General features: G+C 34.7%; 1 protein-coding gene across 1 annotated transcript in view; it reads left to right on the plus strand.

The window, feature by feature from the left end:
• The window catches only part of LOC106879565 (myosin-IIIb), a 113,140-nt gene extending 92,261 nt beyond the window's left edge, over positions 1-20,879 (plus strand). The window contains exons 21-31 of the mRNA XM_014929199.3: positions 1,561-1,652; positions 3,883-4,044; positions 5,316-5,365; positions 5,529-5,683; positions 6,598-6,687; positions 10,364-10,481; positions 12,788-12,835; positions 14,837-14,914; positions 15,148-15,210; positions 18,512-18,583; positions 20,470-20,879. Coding sequence (XP_014784685.2) covers positions 1,561-1,652; positions 3,883-4,044; positions 5,316-5,365; positions 5,529-5,683; positions 6,598-6,687; positions 10,364-10,481; positions 12,788-12,835; positions 14,837-14,914; positions 15,148-15,210; positions 18,512-18,583; positions 20,470-20,499 — 958 coding nt within the window. The 3' untranslated portion in view covers positions 20,500-20,879. The remainder of the gene's footprint in view (positions 1-1,560; positions 1,653-3,882; positions 4,045-5,315; positions 5,366-5,528; positions 5,684-6,597; positions 6,688-10,363; positions 10,482-12,787; positions 12,836-14,836; positions 14,915-15,147; positions 15,211-18,511; positions 18,584-20,469) is intronic.
• The last annotated feature ends 917 nt before the right edge of the window (positions 20,880-21,796 follow it).

The following is a 21,796-nucleotide window of genomic DNA, read 5'->3' on the forward strand; positions in this document are numbered from 1 at the left end:
AAAACTTTTGAGCTGTAGTTTATTCCATATCTAGCTAAATTGATTGAACTAGCAACATATAAGCATTATGGTCACTGGTCTATATCAGAACTAAGGATGGGATATGAATACTGACCTTTTAGCAATAACGCAGTTAGCTATGAATCTAACATGTATAGTTCACCCTACCAATCATTATCTTGCAGCGTTATATTTTAAGTATGGTCTATACTTATATAGCTTTAGATATGAAATTATAACATGATATTGTGTGAGGTATTTATGATCAAAATGTTATCTCTATTTATGGCATGTTATAAAGATGTCAAAAGGACAGTCTTATTTAGTAAAGTTTAGTTTTATGAACATATGGTAAGTACCGAGTGAAGTGTTACTGAGATACTGGAGAAGCAATTAAATATAAATGATTACAGGGTAACTATTCAAAACTTGCTGACATATTGCAGAAACCTTAAAATATGAGATGAGACAATAGATTAGCAATTAGAGGAGAATTACACCTTACTGCATAGGAACCAGATATTCTTGATTTTGTGCATGTACACTTGAGACACAGAAACAGAGTTAGTTCATTTTTGACAGTGAAGTACTTTCCAGAATCCCCCACATTTTATATGGTGTAGTGGTTAGTCCACATTACTTAGTAAGGAGCTTAGGGCCAGTTTCCTGGTTTCTCTGGTGTATATCTTTCCTGGACAGGATGCCAGTCCATCACAGGATTACTCATTTTTTCTAGCTGAGTGGACTGGAGTGACATGCATTGAAGTGTTTTTCTCAAGAACACAACTTATTGCCCAATCCAGGAATTGAAACCACACTCTTATGATCATGAGTCCAACACCTTCACTAGTAAGCCATACACCTCCTTGTTTGTACTACTATGATGTAGTTCACACATTTTATTTTTACTGGCCAATAGATAGAGTCTGCATGAATTGATTTGCATATGATTATCATGGTGATTATGTTACTAGCAAAAATTCAATCAGTGCAATAAGGGTTAAGCTGTTGGTGGTGTTAGTGGGAGTGTTGGCAGTTACGATAAAGGCAGGGTGGTTATGATAATGATGAAGAAGAGGAGGAAAATGATAGTAGTAGGGGGTAGTTATGAGGATGATATTGGTCGTAGTGATGGTAATGGTAGTAGTGTTGATAGTGATGGTGGTAGTAGCAGTGGCAGGTGGGGGAATGGTAGAGATGATAATGATTTCAAACTGGCACAGTGACACAAATTTGGTGGGGAATATGGGAATAGATGATTATATGACCCCAGTACTTGTCTGATACTTATTTTGTCAGTCTTGAAAGGATGAAATGCAAATGATAGTACTGATAATGATGGTGGTGGTGGTGGTGGTGATGATGATGATGACGACAATGACATTGATGACAATTGATGTCAACAATGATGACAATAATAACAAATTCTCTGATGGTATCCTTGCTTATTGTCTGCATCAATAAGAAGAATTTTGTGAGACTGAAGTCTTTGAAGTGAATGTAAAAGAATATATTTTTGAACAATAACTTCTCATTTGTCTTCCTTTTCTATATCGTCAGAAAAACTCGAGTATTCTTGAAGTATGCACATATAGGACAGCTAGATGATGAAATGAATACTGTTAATTCAGCTGCAATCCAGGTGCAACGAGGTAAATTATCAATTTATTAAGATATCTGAAATTCAAAATTCTAATAACACATATAATATGATAACACTCGATTGAAGTCAAACCAATTACTTTAGTATAAATTTAGTAATTTTCTTTCTTTCTGTCTATCTATCTACCTATCTATCTGTCTGTCTATCTATCTATCTATCTATCTATCTATCTATCTATCTATCAGTTTGTCTGTCTATTGATACACACACACACACACACACACACACACACACACATATATATACATATATATATGCATATACATATATACATATTTATAAATATATATACATACATGATGATGATGATGATGATATATACATACATCTAGATGCTTTCTCACACACACACACATATGCATATACATATATATAAACATATACAAACATACACATATTTATGAATATATATGACGATGATGGTAATGTGTGTGTGTGTGTGTGTGCTCAATCAATAATAGGCTGTTGAGGATGTTGTTATATTGCAGTAAATCTAAATGGGATTGACTTGCATGCATAAATTTTACATCTGTTCATACATTAATTGTACCCAACAGCTTTTTATCAGGACAGACATCATTAAACATATAATTACATAATTGATTACTTTCTAATTAAATTAATTCAAATTAAATAAATTGAAAAGTTGTGTTGACTCAAATTAGCAGGAATCTTGTGCTATGACACAACATTACAATTAATGCAACTTAATTTGAATTATTTAATTAAGTATCAGAATTATGTAATTATACATTTAATGATGCTTATCTTAATGAAACAGCTGTTGAGTAGAATTAAATATGAACAGATGTAAAATTGTGTGGAATTTATGCTTTTTCACATTTATGCTATATATTTTGTAAGGAAAAGAAAAAAAGACAGTACTTTTGTTTGAGGCTATTTTTGTCTGTATGATTAGCTGGGAGAGAAAGTGTAAAACAGAGAAAAAAGAAAGATTGTAAATAAAATATGGCTTGTAATTTCAACCTAGTTGGTCTCATCAGTTTTTATGCATAAGCTTCTTTGAACCATCCATGCTAGACTGTATAGATTTTGTTTTCCGATCTGGTATGGATTGGACGAAACTCCATGAGATAGTATTCTGTGACCAGAATGCCTTGTCTAATACCAACTCTTATTTTATATTTGAAAACAAAGTACTTATTTCACATCTTTACATGTCAAACAAAGTGAATCGTTAGACATTTTGTTTATACCAGAAGATAAATAACTTCACTGTTGCCCAAGTAGTGTCAATCCAAATACAAGCAGAGACAAGCATGTGCACACTCACTCATATATAATCATCTTTTAAGTATATTTATTACTCATAACCCATTCAATATTGGTATTCTAGTATTTACTGTCAAGCTGTCAATTTTGTAACATTAAGTAAATGAGTTGTGCCTTATACAATTTTATTTACCTTTTAATAATGAGTAACCTTGTGATACTTATCAAGCTGTGGAAACAAGATTGCACCGGTGGTGATCTGGCAGATTTATTCAAGAGTCAGATAAAATAATATATTCACGAGTCAGAATGAGAGTCAGATAGAATGGTGTATTTAAGAATCAGATTGAATAATTTGTTTGAGAGTCAGATAGTATGATTCATTTGCAAGTTTGATAGAAAGATTTATTTGAAAATCAGACTAAATGATTTATTTGAGTCAGAAAGATTTATTTTAAAGTCAGAAGGAATGATTTATTTGAGAGTCAGACAGAATGATTTATTCAAGAGTTAGATAGAATTATTTATTTGAGGGTCAGATAGAATGCTTTTTCACATTTTCTGAAGTATAATCAAAGCCAGTGTTTTGTTTAGGCTCAAAGGTCCAGGTACTTCTGCCTTGCAAGATACCACATGTTGAAACACTGGTATCCCAAAATCCCTTGCACCAACAAGCCAAGTGTGTTATGAACACACTGTTGAGTAAAAGAGAAAAGTTGTTCTCCTGTGACGTACACCACAGTAACTAGCATATTTGTATTTGAATCTTTCAGAAAATACTAAGAACAATATAAGAATAAATTCCAAGAATAAATACAAATAAATATCATCATTTCAAATCTCACTGTATGTACTATACATACATATATATAATTTCATACATATTTTAGATATATATAATTTTTTTAATTAAAATTTCAATAATTTAATTTTTTTATTTTCTAAACTTTTATTTATCATTTTTGTTTTAATAATCTTTTGAATAGTGGCTCGGGGTTTTGTGGCACGAAGAAAATATAAGGATCTCCAAGAAAAGAAGAGAAAGTACCAAATGGAACTGGATGAACTTGCTAAATCAGTTACAGAGCATGGAGACAATGTCTACGAAGAGGTACAAGCAAGCAACAAATATAACAAATATGACAGAAGTAAGAATACATATTGCCTGAGAATCTTTATAAATTGGGCAATATAAAAATAGATTTTAATACTTTTCTTTTTCTTTTCTTTTGTGAAAGTTTCTCCACATAGACCATGTAGTTTCAGGTTCAGTCCCACTGTGTGACACCTTGGCAAGTGTCCTCCACTCTACAGTAGCCATGGGCTAACCAATTCCTTGTGAATGAATTTAGTAAATGGAAATTGTGTGGAATTCCAGCATGCATGCATGCACACACACACACACACACACACACACGCACGCACACATACATACATACACACATACACACATACATACATAACCTAGGCATTGCAGCACAAGAAAAAAACAAACAGAACGGTTGGAAGTAGTGCCTAAACGGAAGAAATATTAAACTTCCCTAGGAGGAAAATCTCAAAAAGTGACATGTGATGAAAGAAAAATAAATAAAAATAAATAAAAATAATATTAACTTCCAATGGAAGTCAATTTCAAAGGGGGAAATGTTGTGGTGAGAGTCATTGACACCCTTGGGGGATTAGAAGAATGGACTAGCCAAACTCTTATAAAGAGTAGCGTATTAGTTGAGATGAAGAGGTCGGTAGGAGTTGTTGAGAGAGCATTTTGGAGTCTTGCAAAGCATGTCATGCGAACACATTGATTTTACCTCTGCTCTGTTAAATTATATATCCCACTTTTGTCTAGGATATAAAAGTAAGTCGGATCTATTAATATAAATATCTATATATCTATACTTAAATATTCATTGTATTAAAATCTCCATTTTTTGCTTTCTCACATTTTGCATGTATACATATATACATATTTTATATTTCACACCCAAACTGTTATATTTACTATATCTAATTTGTTTATCTACATAATTGCCTCCATATCTGCTCAACTTCATCCCTCTTATAGCCATTCTTTACCCCATGGAATTGATCCCCTGTAAAGACATCAGAGTCTACGTTTGATTCAATTGAGCACTACTAAGTGTCTTCTATACTGAGAATCTCTGGATCTCATTTGTTGACTATAGACAGACAGATAGATACTCATACATATGTGTGTATATATATATATATATATATATATATATATATATATATATATATATATATGTGTGTGTATGTATATATCATATTTAATATATTTATGATATATATATATATATATATATATATGTGTGTGTGTGTGTGTGTGTGTGTGTGTGTGTGTGTTTATAGTATATAATATATAATAACATGTAATATACTTCTATTTGAACATATTTAGATAATCATCCAGAAAAATACCATGCACCTGACGATGAGAAACCAGCCAAGGTAATCTTGTTTCTTCATTGCACCCTCTATTTATCTCTGTCTTTCTCACACACACACACACACACACACACATATGTTAACCTTAAGCCACATTTACTTCTAGTAGTGAAATTTAAAAAAAAAACAAAGAATGGAAACTGCAATTTAAGTTATTTATTTGCAGCCAGAGCCATCAGATGAAGGCTTTAAATCAAGCCGACGTGAAGCCCACACTTCATCTTTGAAATCAGTTGATTGGTTTGTCAAAACTCAGGTGGATGAAGTGAAAAACACTTCAGGAGATTTTGCAGTTTGGTTTCATGGCATTATAAGTCGCAGGTAAATCTGTAATCTTTATCATTAAATTTCTTTTTTGAAAAATGTTATATCCTGAATAAATTTGGAGTTTGCTTTATTCTTTCAGTTTTGATTTACATATTTACAGTTGCATAAAATTTCCATTTTAGGCATAAACTTATGAGGGAAATTATTAAAAAAACATCAGAGTCAGTACATTTACCCTAAGCTCCCAATCAATCAGCTTAGTGTGGTTGCCTTTATTATATAATATGTTTAAACACAGTATAATTACCACAGTCAAGGTTCATGGTCAAGTGGTTAAGATGTGGCACTAACAATTGCAAGAATGTGGTTTTGATTCTCCAACTGGCAGTATGTTGTGTTTGTGAGCAAAACACTTCATTTCATATTGCTCCAGACCACTCAGTTGCAAATGGTTTACCCTGTGATGGACTGGTGCCTCAGTCAGGTGGAATGTTGACCTGCCCACCTAATCAATGAGGTGGCATCGTTTGAAAGCTACAACAATGCAAGGAAGTGTCTTGTGACCAGTGATGTATTACCACATCCAACAATCTGGTTGATACGATACAATAATAGTTACCACAGCTGAATAGATTAGAAAATTAAAACCACGTGAGTTACAAGAAAAAAATGAGCCTGTAAGCAAGTTGTAAATAAAGGTAACTGAAAAAAACTTGTAAATATATTAATGGGAACATAATGGAGATAAAAGACAACATATTTTAACTATTTAACCTACTCAAACTATACAACAGTTCATACATATAGCATGCTAATCAGTCAGCTTATATTTATTAGATTACACCACTGAAATATCTTATTATATTGTATACTCAAGATTAAAAACCATAGATTAATTAAAAATCAAAGCTACATCCATATTTCACAGATGGAGTTAAAACATGAAATAATATTTTTTTTTTTTTCAGAAAATCAGAAGAACTATTAGAGAATTGTTGTCTTGGGGCTTTTCTTGTGAGAGTCAGTGAAAGTCGATTTGGTTACTCCTTATCAATCAGGTAAGGATAGTTCTGTTTAATTCTCAATATACTTTCAAAAACAATTGAAATAGTGGAGATGACATAAAAGATAGAGACAAAAAAACTAGGTATTGCTTTAAAATAATACCTAATATGTTGACCCCAGAGTCACTGCTCATGACAATATTGGCTAAGATTACTAGCATTATTCTAGAACAAGTCGTCGTCGTCGTTTAACGTCCGCTTTCCATGCTAGCATGGGTTGGACGATTTGACTGAGGACTGGTGAAACCAGATGGCTACACCAGGCTCCAATCTGATTTGGCAGTGTTTCTACAGCTGGATGCCCTTCTTAACGCCAACCACTCAGAGAGTGTAGTGGGTGCTTTTACGTGTCACCCGCACGAAGGCCAGTCAGGCGGTACTGGCAACGGCCACGCTCATCTTGCTCGAGAAACCTCATGTGTCACCCGCACAAGAGCCAGTCCAGGGGCACCAGCAACGATCTCGCTCGAAAATCCTACAACAATTATAAACATTTGTAATGAAATACATCTGAATCAGTTAATGACATAACTGTGTGTGTGAGTGCATGCATGTACATGTGTGTGTATGATGGTGGGGTGGAGAGAGAGTATGCATGCATATGTGTATGCATTTGTTTGCCAATTAGTTCTTTTCTTTAAAAAAAAAGTTAGTTTAGCTCAAACGGCACTGCACCTTACCAATAAAGTCAGTCACTTCAAGGGGAAGAAGTTAAGTGTACTGCTTGGTCCTTATCCAGACAGGAATATAGAATGTCTGAAATGCCAGACAAGATTACTCTTGAGCATTTTGCAGAGCTGCTAACTAGGACTACTGAACTATCAAACAAGAATAATTCGAGAAAACAAATGTTTCTGACTTTTGGTTCAAGGTCTGTGATGGCACCTGTGCCCAGCGTCGCCTTTCTGGCACTTGTGCCCGCGGCATGTGTAAGGACTTTCGAGCGAGATTTTTGCCAGTGCCCCTGGACTGGCTCTTGTGCAGGTGGCACATAAAATAAACCATTTTGAGCGTGGCCGTTGCCAGTACTGCCTGACTGGCCTTCGTGTCGGTGGCATGTAAAAAGCACCCACCACACTCTCTGAGTGGTTGGCGTTAGGAAGGGCATCCAGCTGTAGAAACTCTGCCAAATCAGATTGGAGCCTGGTGTAGCCATCTGGTTTCACCAGTCCTCAGTCAAATCGTCCAACCCATGCTAGCATGGAAAGCGGACGTTAAACGACGATGATGATGATGATGATGGTTGGTCAAACCATTTATTTTGGTCCTGATACTTTATTTAATCAACCCTGGAGGGATAAAAGCAAAGTTGACCTCAGCAGGATTTGAACTTGCAATGTAAAGAACGGGGATAAATGCAAGCCATTTTTCCTGGTGCTCTAATGATTTTGCAATAATAATAATAATAATAATAATAATAATAATAATAATAATAATAATAATACTACTACAACCATCACTTGTAATCAAGGTTGACTTAGTAGTATGTATCTTGTTTTCACTAATTGTTTTAACCCTTTCGTTACCATATTTCAATTAATTTCTAACGTAATCATAAATTTAGTCTGGTTTCATTAAACAACTCTAACTTTTTTATTTAGCAACATATTAATGTGATTTTTGGAAGATAATTTAACGAAAGGTTCTCAACCAAAATTTTTGTCACAAAGTGACTCTAATTACAGGTAAATTCAACAAAATATAAAATTATTAAAATTTTTGTTCAAACATCGTTATAGAAAATGGGTTATTAGCTAATATTCAATTGGGTATACAACAAAATATTATTATAGAAGAGTTGTGCACATTACTGGATTCATTACTGTCTCTTTTGCCAGTATAAAATTCAAATCCAGAGCAGTACCCAGTGTTTGATTCACAAATCTTCCAAACTTTGATCCCCCATTTTGTGGGCTTTCCTGGCATATACTGTTTACACAAATAATCACGTGTTTTCACGAATGTACTAACGAAATTTGCTCGGATATTCTCATTTAAATATGAATAGGTGATTACGGGCGGTTTTGGGCGGCTTGGTCACATGAACCAAAATTCTTTTCGGGCTGCTTTGGGCAGTTTGGTAACGAAAGGGTTAAGTGCTCATATGGTTGTGAGTAAACACAGAAGCTCTCTCGGACCTCATGTCCTTGATTCAGAAAACCATTCAGATGTGAGAGCTAAAGAGAGAGATATCTGCACTAAAATTGGTCTGGTACTTTTGTCAACAACTCTGAAAGGTTTAAAGAAGCAGTGGACCTCACTAGGAATTGAATTAAGAGTGCTGGGAGCTCTAACAAATATTGCAAGCCACCCTATTAGCATTCTACTAAGTGTACTAATCACATGTCTTTTAAACTAATAATGTTTTTGAATTTTGGCACAAAGCCAGTAATTTTAGGGGCAAGAGGATTAATTATTTATATTGACCTCAGTATTTGACTGGTACTTTATTTTATTAACTCCAAGAGAATGCCAGGGGTGTAACCAGCCCACTTATGCATACCTTTCCTTCATTGGACACTAAACTCTGCTTGCGAAGACCTGTTGAGGCAAGTAAAATCAAAATCAAACCAAATTCGCAAATTTGATGACTGGTACCCGTGGCAGTGGAACGCTAAGAGCACCATCCAAGCGTGATCGCTACCAGAACAGCTGACTGGCACTTGTGCTGGTGGCACGTGAAAAAACATTCAAGCAAGGTCGTTGCCAGTGCCACTGGACTGGCTCCTGTGCAGGTGGCACGTAAAAAACACCACTTGAGTGTGGCTGCTGCCAGTACTGCCAGACTGGCCCTCATGCCGGTGGCATGTAAAGGCACTCACTACACTCTCGGAGTGGTTGGCATTAGGAAGGGCATCCAGCTGTAGAAACTCTGCCAAATCAGATTGGAGCCTGGTGTAGCCATCTGGTTCACCAGTCCTCAGTCAAATCGTCCAACCCATGCTAGCATGGAAAGTGGACGTTAAACGATGATGATGATGATATATATATATATTTTAAGGTTTTCATGTAAAATTTAAAGTAACTTTACTGCAGGTATGGCTGTGTGGCTAAGAAGTTTGCTTCCCAACCACATGGTTCTGAGTTCAGTTCCACTGAATTTTTACTATAGCTCTGGGCTGACCAAAACCTTGTGAGTGGATTTAGTAGATGAACACTGAGAGAAGACACCACACACATCTACAAGCACATGTATGCGTGCGCGTGCACACACACACACACACACACACCATCGTCATCATTACCATCATTTAACGTCAATGGCATGGGTTGGACTATTGTATATATGCATGTGCATGCGTGTGTGTGTACTTGTGTGTATGTACGTGTGTGTGTGTGAGTGCATGCATGTTTATGTTTGTGTTTGTCCCTTGAAAAGAGACTGATAGAATAAGTACCAAATTTTTTAAAATAAGTACTGGGGTCAATTTGTTTGACTAAATTCTTCAAGGTAGTGCCTCAGTATGACCACAGTTCAATGACTGAAAGAAAGAAAAGATGAATGATAATTGATAATTTAGTACTAAATGAAAAAAAAAGCAAAAAAAAAAACAAAATAAAAAATACAAAACTAAACATCTTTTTTAATTCATTTAATGTGTAAAAATTTCTTTGCATTGTTTCAACTTTCATAACTAAAACTTAAGGTCTGTCTTTATTTGTTTCTCAGAGATAAGACTCAGTTCCGGCATTATATGATTGATTATCTACCCAATGGAAAATATGTCATTATAGGAGAGCCAAAACCTCATAAAACATTGTATGACTTAATTAAGTATCACCAAAAGGTATAATTATAAAATTGGTTCCTTTCTTACATGTTTTTCTTTCTTTTTTAATCAAACCCTCACCCATAATCACACTCACATTTCAGAAAATTATGTTTCTATTATAACTGTGTAGCTCTTTACCTTAGAGATAATTCTGTCAATGCTTCTATCCCTCCTGCATGTTTCTATTATAACTGTGTAGCTCTTTACCTTAGAGATAATTCTGTCAATGCTTCTATCCCTCCTGCATTTACTTCTCTAATTGATGGTTGAATTGGTAGTATTGTTAGAGCAGCAAATAATGTCATCCAGTATTTATTCCAACTCCCTATTCTCAGAGTTCCTGCCAAACTCAATTTTGCCTTCATTGTTTCAGAGTTGATAAACAAAGTACAAGCACAGTCTCTCTCTCTCTCTCTCTCTCTCTCTCTCTCTCTCTCTCTCTCTCACCCTCACCACCCCCAACAGAAATTAGTTGTGCTTATCTCTTCAAAGTTTAAAATGTCCAAGTTACACCCTAGATCACAGCATTGCTCCTCCTAAAACTCCATTATTTTTCTGTCCCACTTCCTTTCCCTACTTTTCCAGATTTCATTGAATTCCTCTCCACTTTCACTCTCATACATTTTTGCATTTAATGCAGATGGTGCCTCTGTATAATAGTGAGGGTTGTTAGAAATAGAAACTACCATATTTGACAACATATACTATGCACATTTTTTTTTTAATGTCTCAAAGAATCATCCTGGGTCCTATATATGAAAAGCTAATTTTCCCTCATGTTCATTTTTCTCAATATGAGCTGATGAAGTTAGACTGTGTCTAATATGCTTTTACATCTTTTATGCCATCAAATACAGTAAGTCTCCTTCAAATCATACCCCATTGTCGTGAAAAAGTAGATACATTAGATAATGTAGTCCTAAATATTCCAAATCTAATAGACTGGTCATGACTAGAATGCCTTTGATCAGTGGTCTGTTCAGTAAAATTTGACTAAGCATAAGCAAACAACAACATCAATGACATTACCATTTCTTTTACTCAAGACTGCTCCTTGTCAACACTATTAACCCTAACCATTTTCCCAAGCTCTCCCCACAAGGTCCAGTCCTTGTTGCATTTTGATGACTTGCGTATTCTGAGAGCAATGCCAGCAAATTGCAAGCTTCAGGTAGGCCCTCCCATGCTGGACAGGTCAAAGGATAGAGGTCAGACTAATATGGACCACCTCTTTCCTGAGGTAAAAATGGGTTTGTGTAGGACCAGCATGACTACCTAGAAAAAGCAAAGGTACAAAAGCATCAATGAAAATTCAAAGCCAACAAGACTTTGGAGAGAAAGACCTTCCTTTAGGGAAACATACAGGGCAGCAAAATTTGCATGGATATGGATGCAGAGCTGAAAAAGCAGGGGTTCAACTGGAGAGAAGTAGAAAAAAACAACTCAGAGTCAAAAACAGAGGAGAAAAGTCATTGAGTGAATGAAGGGGTTAAGAAGATTATCCAAAGCACAAACAGGTTGTAGTAAACATTTTATTATTCATATACCTACCACAGATACTTTCCAGTCAACACCTGCATCCAGAGCAGTGTCTCTCATGATTGGGAGGCTGTGACGATTGTAAAGAGAGTGAAAGAATTGCCATGTTTAATATAATTAAGATGTTAATGATTTGTAGAGACATGGTATTTTGTTATGCAACCATAATATACTACAAAGTATATTAAACAATTTTATAAGTCAATACCTTGTACTACTGTGTTAGCAGTGCCCTTGCATTACTTGTTAAGGCTATCTCTACAAATTTTCTATAGAAATTAAAGCCAGCACTGATCTTGTTTCAACGTTCTGTATCTGAGGTACCAGAAGGATACAAAACATTATAATAAAATAAGTGCTGACATAATTTCGATAGAAAATCTGTAGAGATAACCTTAACAAGCTAAATTATGATGGTTTCCCATTTAAAATGTCCAACACAATGGCAAAGAAAGGAGGGCTATATGAATGCAAATTCTGTTTTGTTTTCTTATTAATGAAGAAGAGAGGGGGTAAAAGTTACACTAATATTTTGGTGTTGGCAGCAGTGACAATGGCAACAGTCGTGGTGGCAGTGAGCCTACCATTTGTTAGTTTGAGAACTGCCACTCTAGAACAGTTTTGCTGAACTCCAATTACTGTTACCTACTCCAGACCATTGTGAAACAAACTTTCCTCCCATTTATTCATGTCCTCTTCTATCTACTTCTTTAGTACTATTAGGATTGAAACTCAAATTTAACTGTTTATTTTAATTTTATTTTATCATATAAAACCATTAGAACAAAATCTCCAACTGGGATTATTTGCTGACTGAACCATGTAGAAGGGTGAGTATATAATTATATCTATGTTTATGCATTTTAGTATATCTAATATGAATATTATACTGGGCAGACCAAAGCCTTGTGAGTGCATTTAGTTGATAGAAACTAAAAGAAGTCTATCATATATATATGTGTGTGTGTGTCTTGTATCTATGTTGTTCACCTCATCACTGTTTGACAACTGGCATTAGTGTGTACATGTCCTTGTAACTTAGTAATTCAGCAAAAGAGACCAACAGAATAAGTAACAGACTTTAAAAAATATAAAATAAATACTGGGGTTGATTTGTTTGACTAAAATTGTTCAAGGCATTGCCTCAACATAACCAGTCTAGTGACTGAAACAAGTAAAAAGGTGAAAAGATAAAAAAAAAAAAATACAGATGTCTGCCTGTGTGCATGCAAATACATATATACACATACACATAAACACACACACATATATATACAAGGTATGACCACACAAGCCTATGTGACTTTATGCTATTTTAACATATAAATAAAACATACAATATATACACATATACACACATGCATGCACACACGCGCACACACACACACACACACACACACACGCACACGTTGATGTGAAAAGAATTTATAAATTTTCAAGAGTAAAACTAAATAATTATTTTTCGGAAAGTGGATCTCAAAGCACATGAAGCTATAAATTATAGTACCATGTAAATATTAAGTTGAAAAATCTTCTTGAATAAAAAAAGTTGAACTTAAGTTTTTGGAAAATATTTCAGAATGTCAGTTCAAATCATTTGTGTGCTACTATTTTCTATATTGAGCATCTGTAGATCTCATTTGTTGACACTATATATACATATAGCAATAGAAAAATATTTTCCAATCAATCATAAATATTATAGAATTTTTAATAAGCATAAGATTCACATGGCTTATTGTCTCAGCAAAAATATTGCACAAATTATAGGAACAGATAATGTAAAAATAATGTTGAAATTTCAAAAAAGCTATTATAATCAGAGTAGCATAGTAAATATTAAGCATAATAATGTCAAATGGAATGAAAAAACTCAGATAGAAGAGAAGGCTAAGAAATTAAAAGTCATTGAAAAGAAAACAAACCAATTTAACGTAGTTAATAATGTTGAATCAAATAAAAGTTCAGCTAGAAATAGAACCAAGATAACATTATCTAAAGGGGTAAATAATAATAAAAAACTTAGCGGAAATTGTTTATACCATGTGTTGTGTGGAAGTAGAACACCCCTATTGGTTAGCTCCTAATGGACTGTGCCACAATATAAATGGACATACGCAGAGAGCCTTCAGCACAGAGTAAAGCTGAGAGTTGCATATTGTCAAGGGTTATTACCAGTATCTTGAGTAGAACAATTTTCAAGGACATTATTATTATTCCGTTGTATTGTACGTCAAACGTGTGATACAACTGTGGTGATGAGGTTTCGAATAGTACCGAAATGAAAGAGTTACTGAAAGCAGTTGTAAAAGAACAAGAGCAGCAACTACAGAAGTTAACAGAGTTGTTACTGCAGTCGATAAATATGACAGAATCATTTTCAGTGGACAGTGTTGCATACTCCATCGAAGAATTTCAGTATAAACCGGATGAAGGAACTACCTTTACCACATATTACAGATGATACAAAGACATATTCAGAGAGGAATGCAATGAAAACTTGAATTGGAGATTGTTCATGACTAACTTAATGGACAACTCTACATCAAACAACGCAGAGTAGATAAAAAAAAAAAACTTTAAACAGTTAAATCGAAGGATATTAAGTAAACTGCACTGGTATTTAGAGTGGGGTTGCAATTGCAATGGTTACTAATCAGTGCAGTTGAAACATGTGTAGGTCTATGTAAAACTGTATATATATGAAAAGAATTAAAGGTCATGTTATGCAATTTCATAATAATCTTCACTATTATTATTGTTGATTTATATATATATATATATATATATATATATATATATATACTAATAAATGACAAACATTGTTGCAGGAGTTTCCTTGTTCATCCTGTAATGACATCCTTTATGACTATGTTGGCTATTTGGAAATGGAGGAATTGAAAGAATCTGTAAGTATATACTCTCTCTTTTACATACAAACACACATATACACATCGATGTATACTGCTGCCTCACAATCATCTCAACTCAAAAGACAATTGATATTATAGTTATTGATCCAAGACAATTTTCTTTCAAATATTATTCGTCATTTGACACATTCAAATTATTAAACATTTTCAATTCCTCTGATTTAAACATTTCTATGAGAATTTCAGAAATATTTCTTCTATACCTCTAGGTAAAAGGCACTCCACCAAAGCTTCCAGATCGGAGATATAAGCCAAAACCAGTAGAAACCGGAGTAAGTACATTCATCTTAGTCAGAGTATAAAATTAAAAAATGTAAAGTGAATGAAAGACAAAGAAATAAAGATGAAGTTGGCCTTCCTTTCTGTCGTTTTTTCATATAGTTATGTTTTGTTTTGTTTTGTTCAGTGCTTTTTTTTTTGTATCAGGGAACATAACTCTTCGGTCCTTCTGAGCCATTGTTCTTGCACTAAAAATATTAATTCTTTAGTGGGGAAAGAAAAGTTTCATTTACTTTTCCGAAAACTGTAGTGCTTATGATCCACTTCCTTTTCCAGCTATTTTTGTAAAACCTGTCTCATATCCAAGCAGGCACATTTGATAATGTACCTATCTACTAGACTTGAGAAACTCCTTATTATGTAATGTATTTGTATGATTGTTATAAAATTAAATATTTATTCTTGAGCGAGATTGTTGCCAGTGTCCCTGGACTGGCTCTTGTGCAGGTGGCATATAAAATACACCATTTTGAGCGTGGTTGTTGCCAGTACCGCCTGACTGGCCTTCGTGGCGGTGGCACGTAAGAGCACCCACTACATTCTCTGAGTGGTTGGCATTAGGAAGGGCATCCAGCTGTAGAAACTCTGCCAAATCAGATTGGAGCCTGGTGTAGCCATCTGGTTTCACCAGTCCTCAGTCAAATCGTCCAACCCATGCTAGCATGGAAAGCGGACGTTAAACAATGATTTATTTAGAATACTAAATTCTTCTTTGATTATGAATCACACACACACACACACACACACACACACACACACACACACACACACACACACACATGCACGCACAGAGAAAGAGAGTGGAGTGAAAGTGGAGAGATAAATAAACAGAAAAAAGTAGCATTCAGCAAATATACTGTATTTTCTGGCATACAACTTGAATTTTTCAGACCAAAATTTATAGTAAAAAAAAGTTCAGTTGACTTATACACGTAAATGACTTTGGAAGACAAAAACTCCCATGTGAAGTGCAACAGGATTTGGAAAAAAAAAGTGCTGCTGTTTGAATGTTTACATATGTTTACACTGTATACTTGGACAACTTGTATGCCAAAAAATCCAGTAGTTGGAGATGTATTCTACATTAAGTTGGTTCTACTTTACTCAAAGTTTCATAAAGGCAAACATATATTTACATCTATAAATGCAGAAATTCAGAAAGAAGTTTTAAAGATAACTTCTGATTGAAAATATTTGGCTAGGGTATTTATATCGGTCACATGAATAGACTGATGATACACCAATATTGGATAATTACATATATGCTACTGGGGGTGGCTGGCTGGTTGGCCAAGAATCTATCTGAAATAATACTTTGTTTGGAACCAAAATCTCCTGTAGACATGACAGGTGTATGCATGCATACATGCATGTATGCAGTTTTTTAAGTGATGGAATCTGGAATCCTTGACTTTAGTATAATTTTTAAGATTGTTTCCAGGTGCAAATTTTGACAGTTGAATCCTGGACTTGTCCTTGAATATACAGATATATGGCAACCCTAACATAGTAGAGAAGACAGTCTTGTATCAGATAATAAGTGGTCTGTAGTGTTTGGATATTGTGTTAGATTCTGACTGAAGTTACTGGTGTGGTAGTGTTGAGCATACATCAACACTACCACCCTTTGCATGTTGTAGCAGGGTATGATCATGTTACATAGAAGGATGGTCAGACAGACATTTACTATTGTTTTAGAGTCCACTTCAGGCTTGCATGAGTCACTTGGAATTTGTTGAGGCAGAATTTCTATGGTTGGATATCCTTTGTAAGATTACCAAACTTGACCTGTCCAAGTAAAGTAACATTTCCCCATAGCCAGGCATGTTTTTCAGTGAAGACCAGAAACAAGGAGCATCGTTTGTATGTAGATATTGCTTGTTTTTAAAACCAGCAAATGATGTCAAGACAAGAACAGATACACTTACAAACACACACACACACACACACACACACACACATACACAAACACACACACATACATACATACACACACACACACACACACGCACATATGCATGCATGCATCCACAGATGCATATGGTGTGCGTCTTTTAGTTTCCATCTACCAAATCTGCTCACAAGGCTTTTGTCGGCTCGAGACTATATATAGTAAGAGACACTAGCCCAAGGTACCATGCAGGGGGACTGACCCTGAAACAACATGATTCGGAAGCATGCTTTTAGTCATTTTTTTCCCATACCTGCTGTCTCTGATGAGCACAATTATTAGGTAACTAGTGTGCCTGTGCCATCAGAAATGACGGCACGAAAATGATACAGAAAATAGAATTAAAATTAACAGATTACAACTTTTATCTTAGGGATTGCTTCAACACCATTTTCTTGTGAAAACCCTACCACAAATGAGTTTGCCTCTTGTTTTGGATGGTCCTTTACCAACATTTTAATATTATTACTGCTTCTGCTTCTACACATTGCAACATAACATTGTCCTTGGCTGAATACTGGTGATGGTAGGATGATGCCAACATTATTGATGTTCTGGCCTTGTTATTCATTTATAGCCATTGCAAATGCTGGAATAACAGGAAATTGTCATCTACTCATATTAAAGGGAAAGGTTGTCTCACTGGGACAGAGACTGATGTGCAGAATAAAGGCCGCCTCTTCTTTCTTACTTCCACTAAGTATTTTTCCATGAATGAAAAAGTCCTTGATGAACAGCACTAAGATCCAGGTCCAGGTGCTGTATAATGTACATTAATATACTAATTAATATGAGTGCCTATTTTTCTGACATAGATTCTTAGATGACTGTGTATGTGTGTGTGTGTCCTTTCCCGAGCGTCCAGTAACACAATCTGTATCACGTCCTCACGTTGTTGTTTTTTTGTTGTTTTTTTTGTATTTTTCCTTTTTTGAACCTATATATATATATATATATATATATATATAACGCACCCTCTACACTCTCGAAGTGGTTGGCGTTAGGAAGGGCATCCAGCTGTAGAAACTCTGCCAAATCAGATTGGAGCCTGGTGTAGCCATCTGGTTCACCAGTCCTCAATCAAATCGTCCAACCCATGCTAGCATGGAAAGCAGACGTTAAACAATGATGATGATGATGATATATATATATATATATGAGAGAGAGAGAGGGAGGGAAATAAACACATACACACACACATGTATGTTCTCATATTTTCTTGCAAAGCATCTGGACATATCATCAATAATATTATATGTGTGTGTGTGCTTGCATGTGTGTGGTTGTATGAGTCAAGATTGGAAACTGAATTCTAAATTCTGACATTGTTTGTGTCTTTTTAGAAAGGAAAAGAAACTGCTGCTAAAAGGACATCAAAGAACAATCCGCTGCAAACTTCAAAACTAGAAAAACTGGTGAGTAATGTTTAATGGTATTCTTTATAGAAATTATTGTTTGTCTTTTGAGTTTTCTACAATAATGATTTATTTTACATGCATTTTATATTATATGCAATGTGAAATGGAAGGGGTGTGACCTTTATGGAAAAAAAGAATATGATTGTCAAGAAATAAATATATAGAAAACAAAATTTCATATTATTCATTGCTATAATGCACAGATCCTCATCCACTTGTATGTTATTGTTGGCACTGTAATAAACTCAACTAGAGCTACTAACAAGTTTTCCATACAACTTTTCATACAAGTTTTCATATAAGTTTTCATACAAATTTCCATACAAGTTCCATACAAGTTCCATACAAGTTTCATACAAGTTTCCATACAAGTTTTCTAACAAGTTTTCCATACAGGTTTTCAAAATTTCCTGCGTGAATTCTTTATATCCTCGTCGCCACTGTTATAGTGTGGATCCTCGTCCAATTGTATGTTATTGTCGGCACTGTAATATTCTTGTCGCCACTATTATGTTGTGGTGGTATTCCACACCTTATTATCTTTGACTCATCTATCGTGCTGTGATAGCTTTGCAAGACGACTTTGTAACATCTACCTTGACGGTAACTCAAACTTGTATATATCACATAACTGACACTGACTCCAACTGAGAACTCATACAACGACTCCACTACTATTGACCTCCTACAACAACTGACTGTCTGACTTTATAGTGGCTTCTCATACTACTTTGTCACTTTGCTTCCTCCATCTACTCTTCACAAGCCACTGCTAGTAATATTTCATCATGGACAAAAACTGCAGTATCATCCTGTCAGTGGTGTATGTACATTAAGTATGATACATAAATGGCTATTTTAATTTAATACTGCTTCAATTAATATACACCAGATTTTTCTGGAGCCTAGTTGCTTTTCACTATATCAGTGAATATATTAGTTACTGTTCCCTTTATCTGAAGTGAGAATTTTTTTCTAAGGATGTGGTTGTATACGCACATTATTGACACGGTCTAATAAGGCTGAAATACATCTGGCTTTCAAAGGAAAGTCAAGGCCAGTATATCAGAGAGAAAAAGCGAGAGACAACCACATGCACAATTTGCCATGAGAGTCAAAAATGCTAGACTAAAAAACTTGAAGAGAGGAGGAGACTCAAATTGTTGGTTTAATGGATAGCTGGTTATTCTCCATTGAGTTAATCTGCCCTTGTAAACAGATGTTTTTTAAGTATGTCAGGGTATCTGTCCACAGTACACACACAAAGAGGAGAATCTTGAGTGATGTTGCTGCTGTAGTTGGCAGTGGCCTGGATCTGAAGTAGGTGGTATTAGTTTACATGATTACCAGTTACCAGTAGCTGATCATTTTCATTTGGCCTGACATAGTTTCATATCAGAGTAACTATTAGCTGGCAAGACATTCTTCTAGTGTGACAGTCTGAAATAGTAACATGTTGCTTTGGAACTATTTCACTGAAAAAGCAAGGTATTGCTCTCCTTTTCATTTGAATGCAAATAACATTGATTCTAATATACAAAACATTTTTTCTTAATTATTGACCTGAGTTTCTAGTTACAACTCCCAGATGCTCTGGAATGCACCAACAGTAATGTTCCTGAGGTCACATGAGGTGTTTTAACAGCAGACCTCATCACAGTTGTTGATCCAGCCAGGATTGCATCTCAACATCAATAAAGCACAAACCTGCCTTCATTACCCAAAGCCACTTAATAGCTTTCTTAGTGGCTTCTGTGATAGAATGTATGACTGCTTAAAATTGTTGCATTATAAGAAATTTTTTTGTCATTTTATAATTTTGTATTTGTTAAATATCAATGAATATTCTTATAATTTTTGAATGAATTAATTTTAAATTTCAGAAAAAGGGATTTAAAGGACTCTTGGAATAGATTAAATTTACTCTCAAGTTAGTTTTGAGAGCAAGAACAAACTTCACCTGACCATCAGTAATCAATATGGATGACACAAAGATATTTTAATTCCATATGACCTAATAAGTGTTGACAAAATCATGGCATTTTACTTGGAACAATATTCTAATCCACTAATTCAGTTATGTTAATCAGAAGACTGTGTGACATTTTCCCTCATTTTTATCAAATTTTATCCAATAAAAGTACATTTAATACATCAAAAAAAATCTATTTTCTTACTGATTGTTTATGAAATAAAATGTGATGGTAAATCATTTATTTAAATCAATAAAGCATATACAAATAAATATTATAGATTAATTCAAACTAATGCATAAACTGTTATTAACTGGTAATTTTACCTGTGTTTTTGTTTTTTTTTATTTGTTTTGTGCTGTTCTGATGTGTCATCTGTGCATTTCACAAAGAAAATGCAGTTTATAGTGAAAAGCATCAGAGAATTACTAACGAGTGTTCGTTATTTCAATCTATTCTTCTGAAATACAAATATAAGGTTCTCACAGTTATTCCTGTAATTATGAATGCCAATTCTGATGATCTTGAGCTGTTGTATTATTCAACTTATTCCACTGCTTTTTCAGTATGAACACAGAGGTGTTCAGCAGATTTTTTATATAACCTACAACTCAAATATAGTTCCTTTGAAGCAATACATTTAACTATTTTCTCTGTTCAGATCATCTTTGTTAATGTTACTATCATCTATCATTAAGCTCATGATTATATTCAGAGCCACAACAACATCCTTGTTTGCATGTAGTAGTAAATGATCTGATCCTGCAGCACAGCATTCCCAATCATTTCAATGTAGGCATCCTCATATAAATGTGAGCCTTACTGCAGTCAAATGATGTTGCACACAAAATGGCTACCACACTTCTCGTTTTTATTCAGTAATCGTCATTGTCATCGTCATCATCATTATTTTAACGTACACTTTTCCATGCTTCTGTGTATCAGATGGAGTATGTTGAAGCAGATTTTCAATAGCTGGATGCTCATGGAAACCTCACAAAACTACTGTTGCCCAGACCACTGAAACAAGTGTCCTCTCCCTATCCTCCTCATTCTACTGGTGCATGTTCAAAGTAGGCTTGTTTACTCAAACTATCTTGGCACTCATCCACCTTTCAACAAAATTTGCTTGGAGACAGCATTTTCCTCTCTACTCTCATTTTCCTTTTCAAATGAAAAGTTGAGGCCTAACCAAAGAGGATGGTGTGTTTTCAGCCCTTTCAGTCAAATCTACCAC

This window comes from Octopus bimaculoides, chromosome 2, assembly GCF_046866305.1.
Source record: "Octopus bimaculoides isolate indiv1 chromosome 2, ASM4686630v1, whole genome shotgun sequence".
Taxonomy (NCBI): Eukaryota; Metazoa; Mollusca; class Cephalopoda; order Octopoda; family Octopodidae; genus Octopus; species Octopus bimaculoides.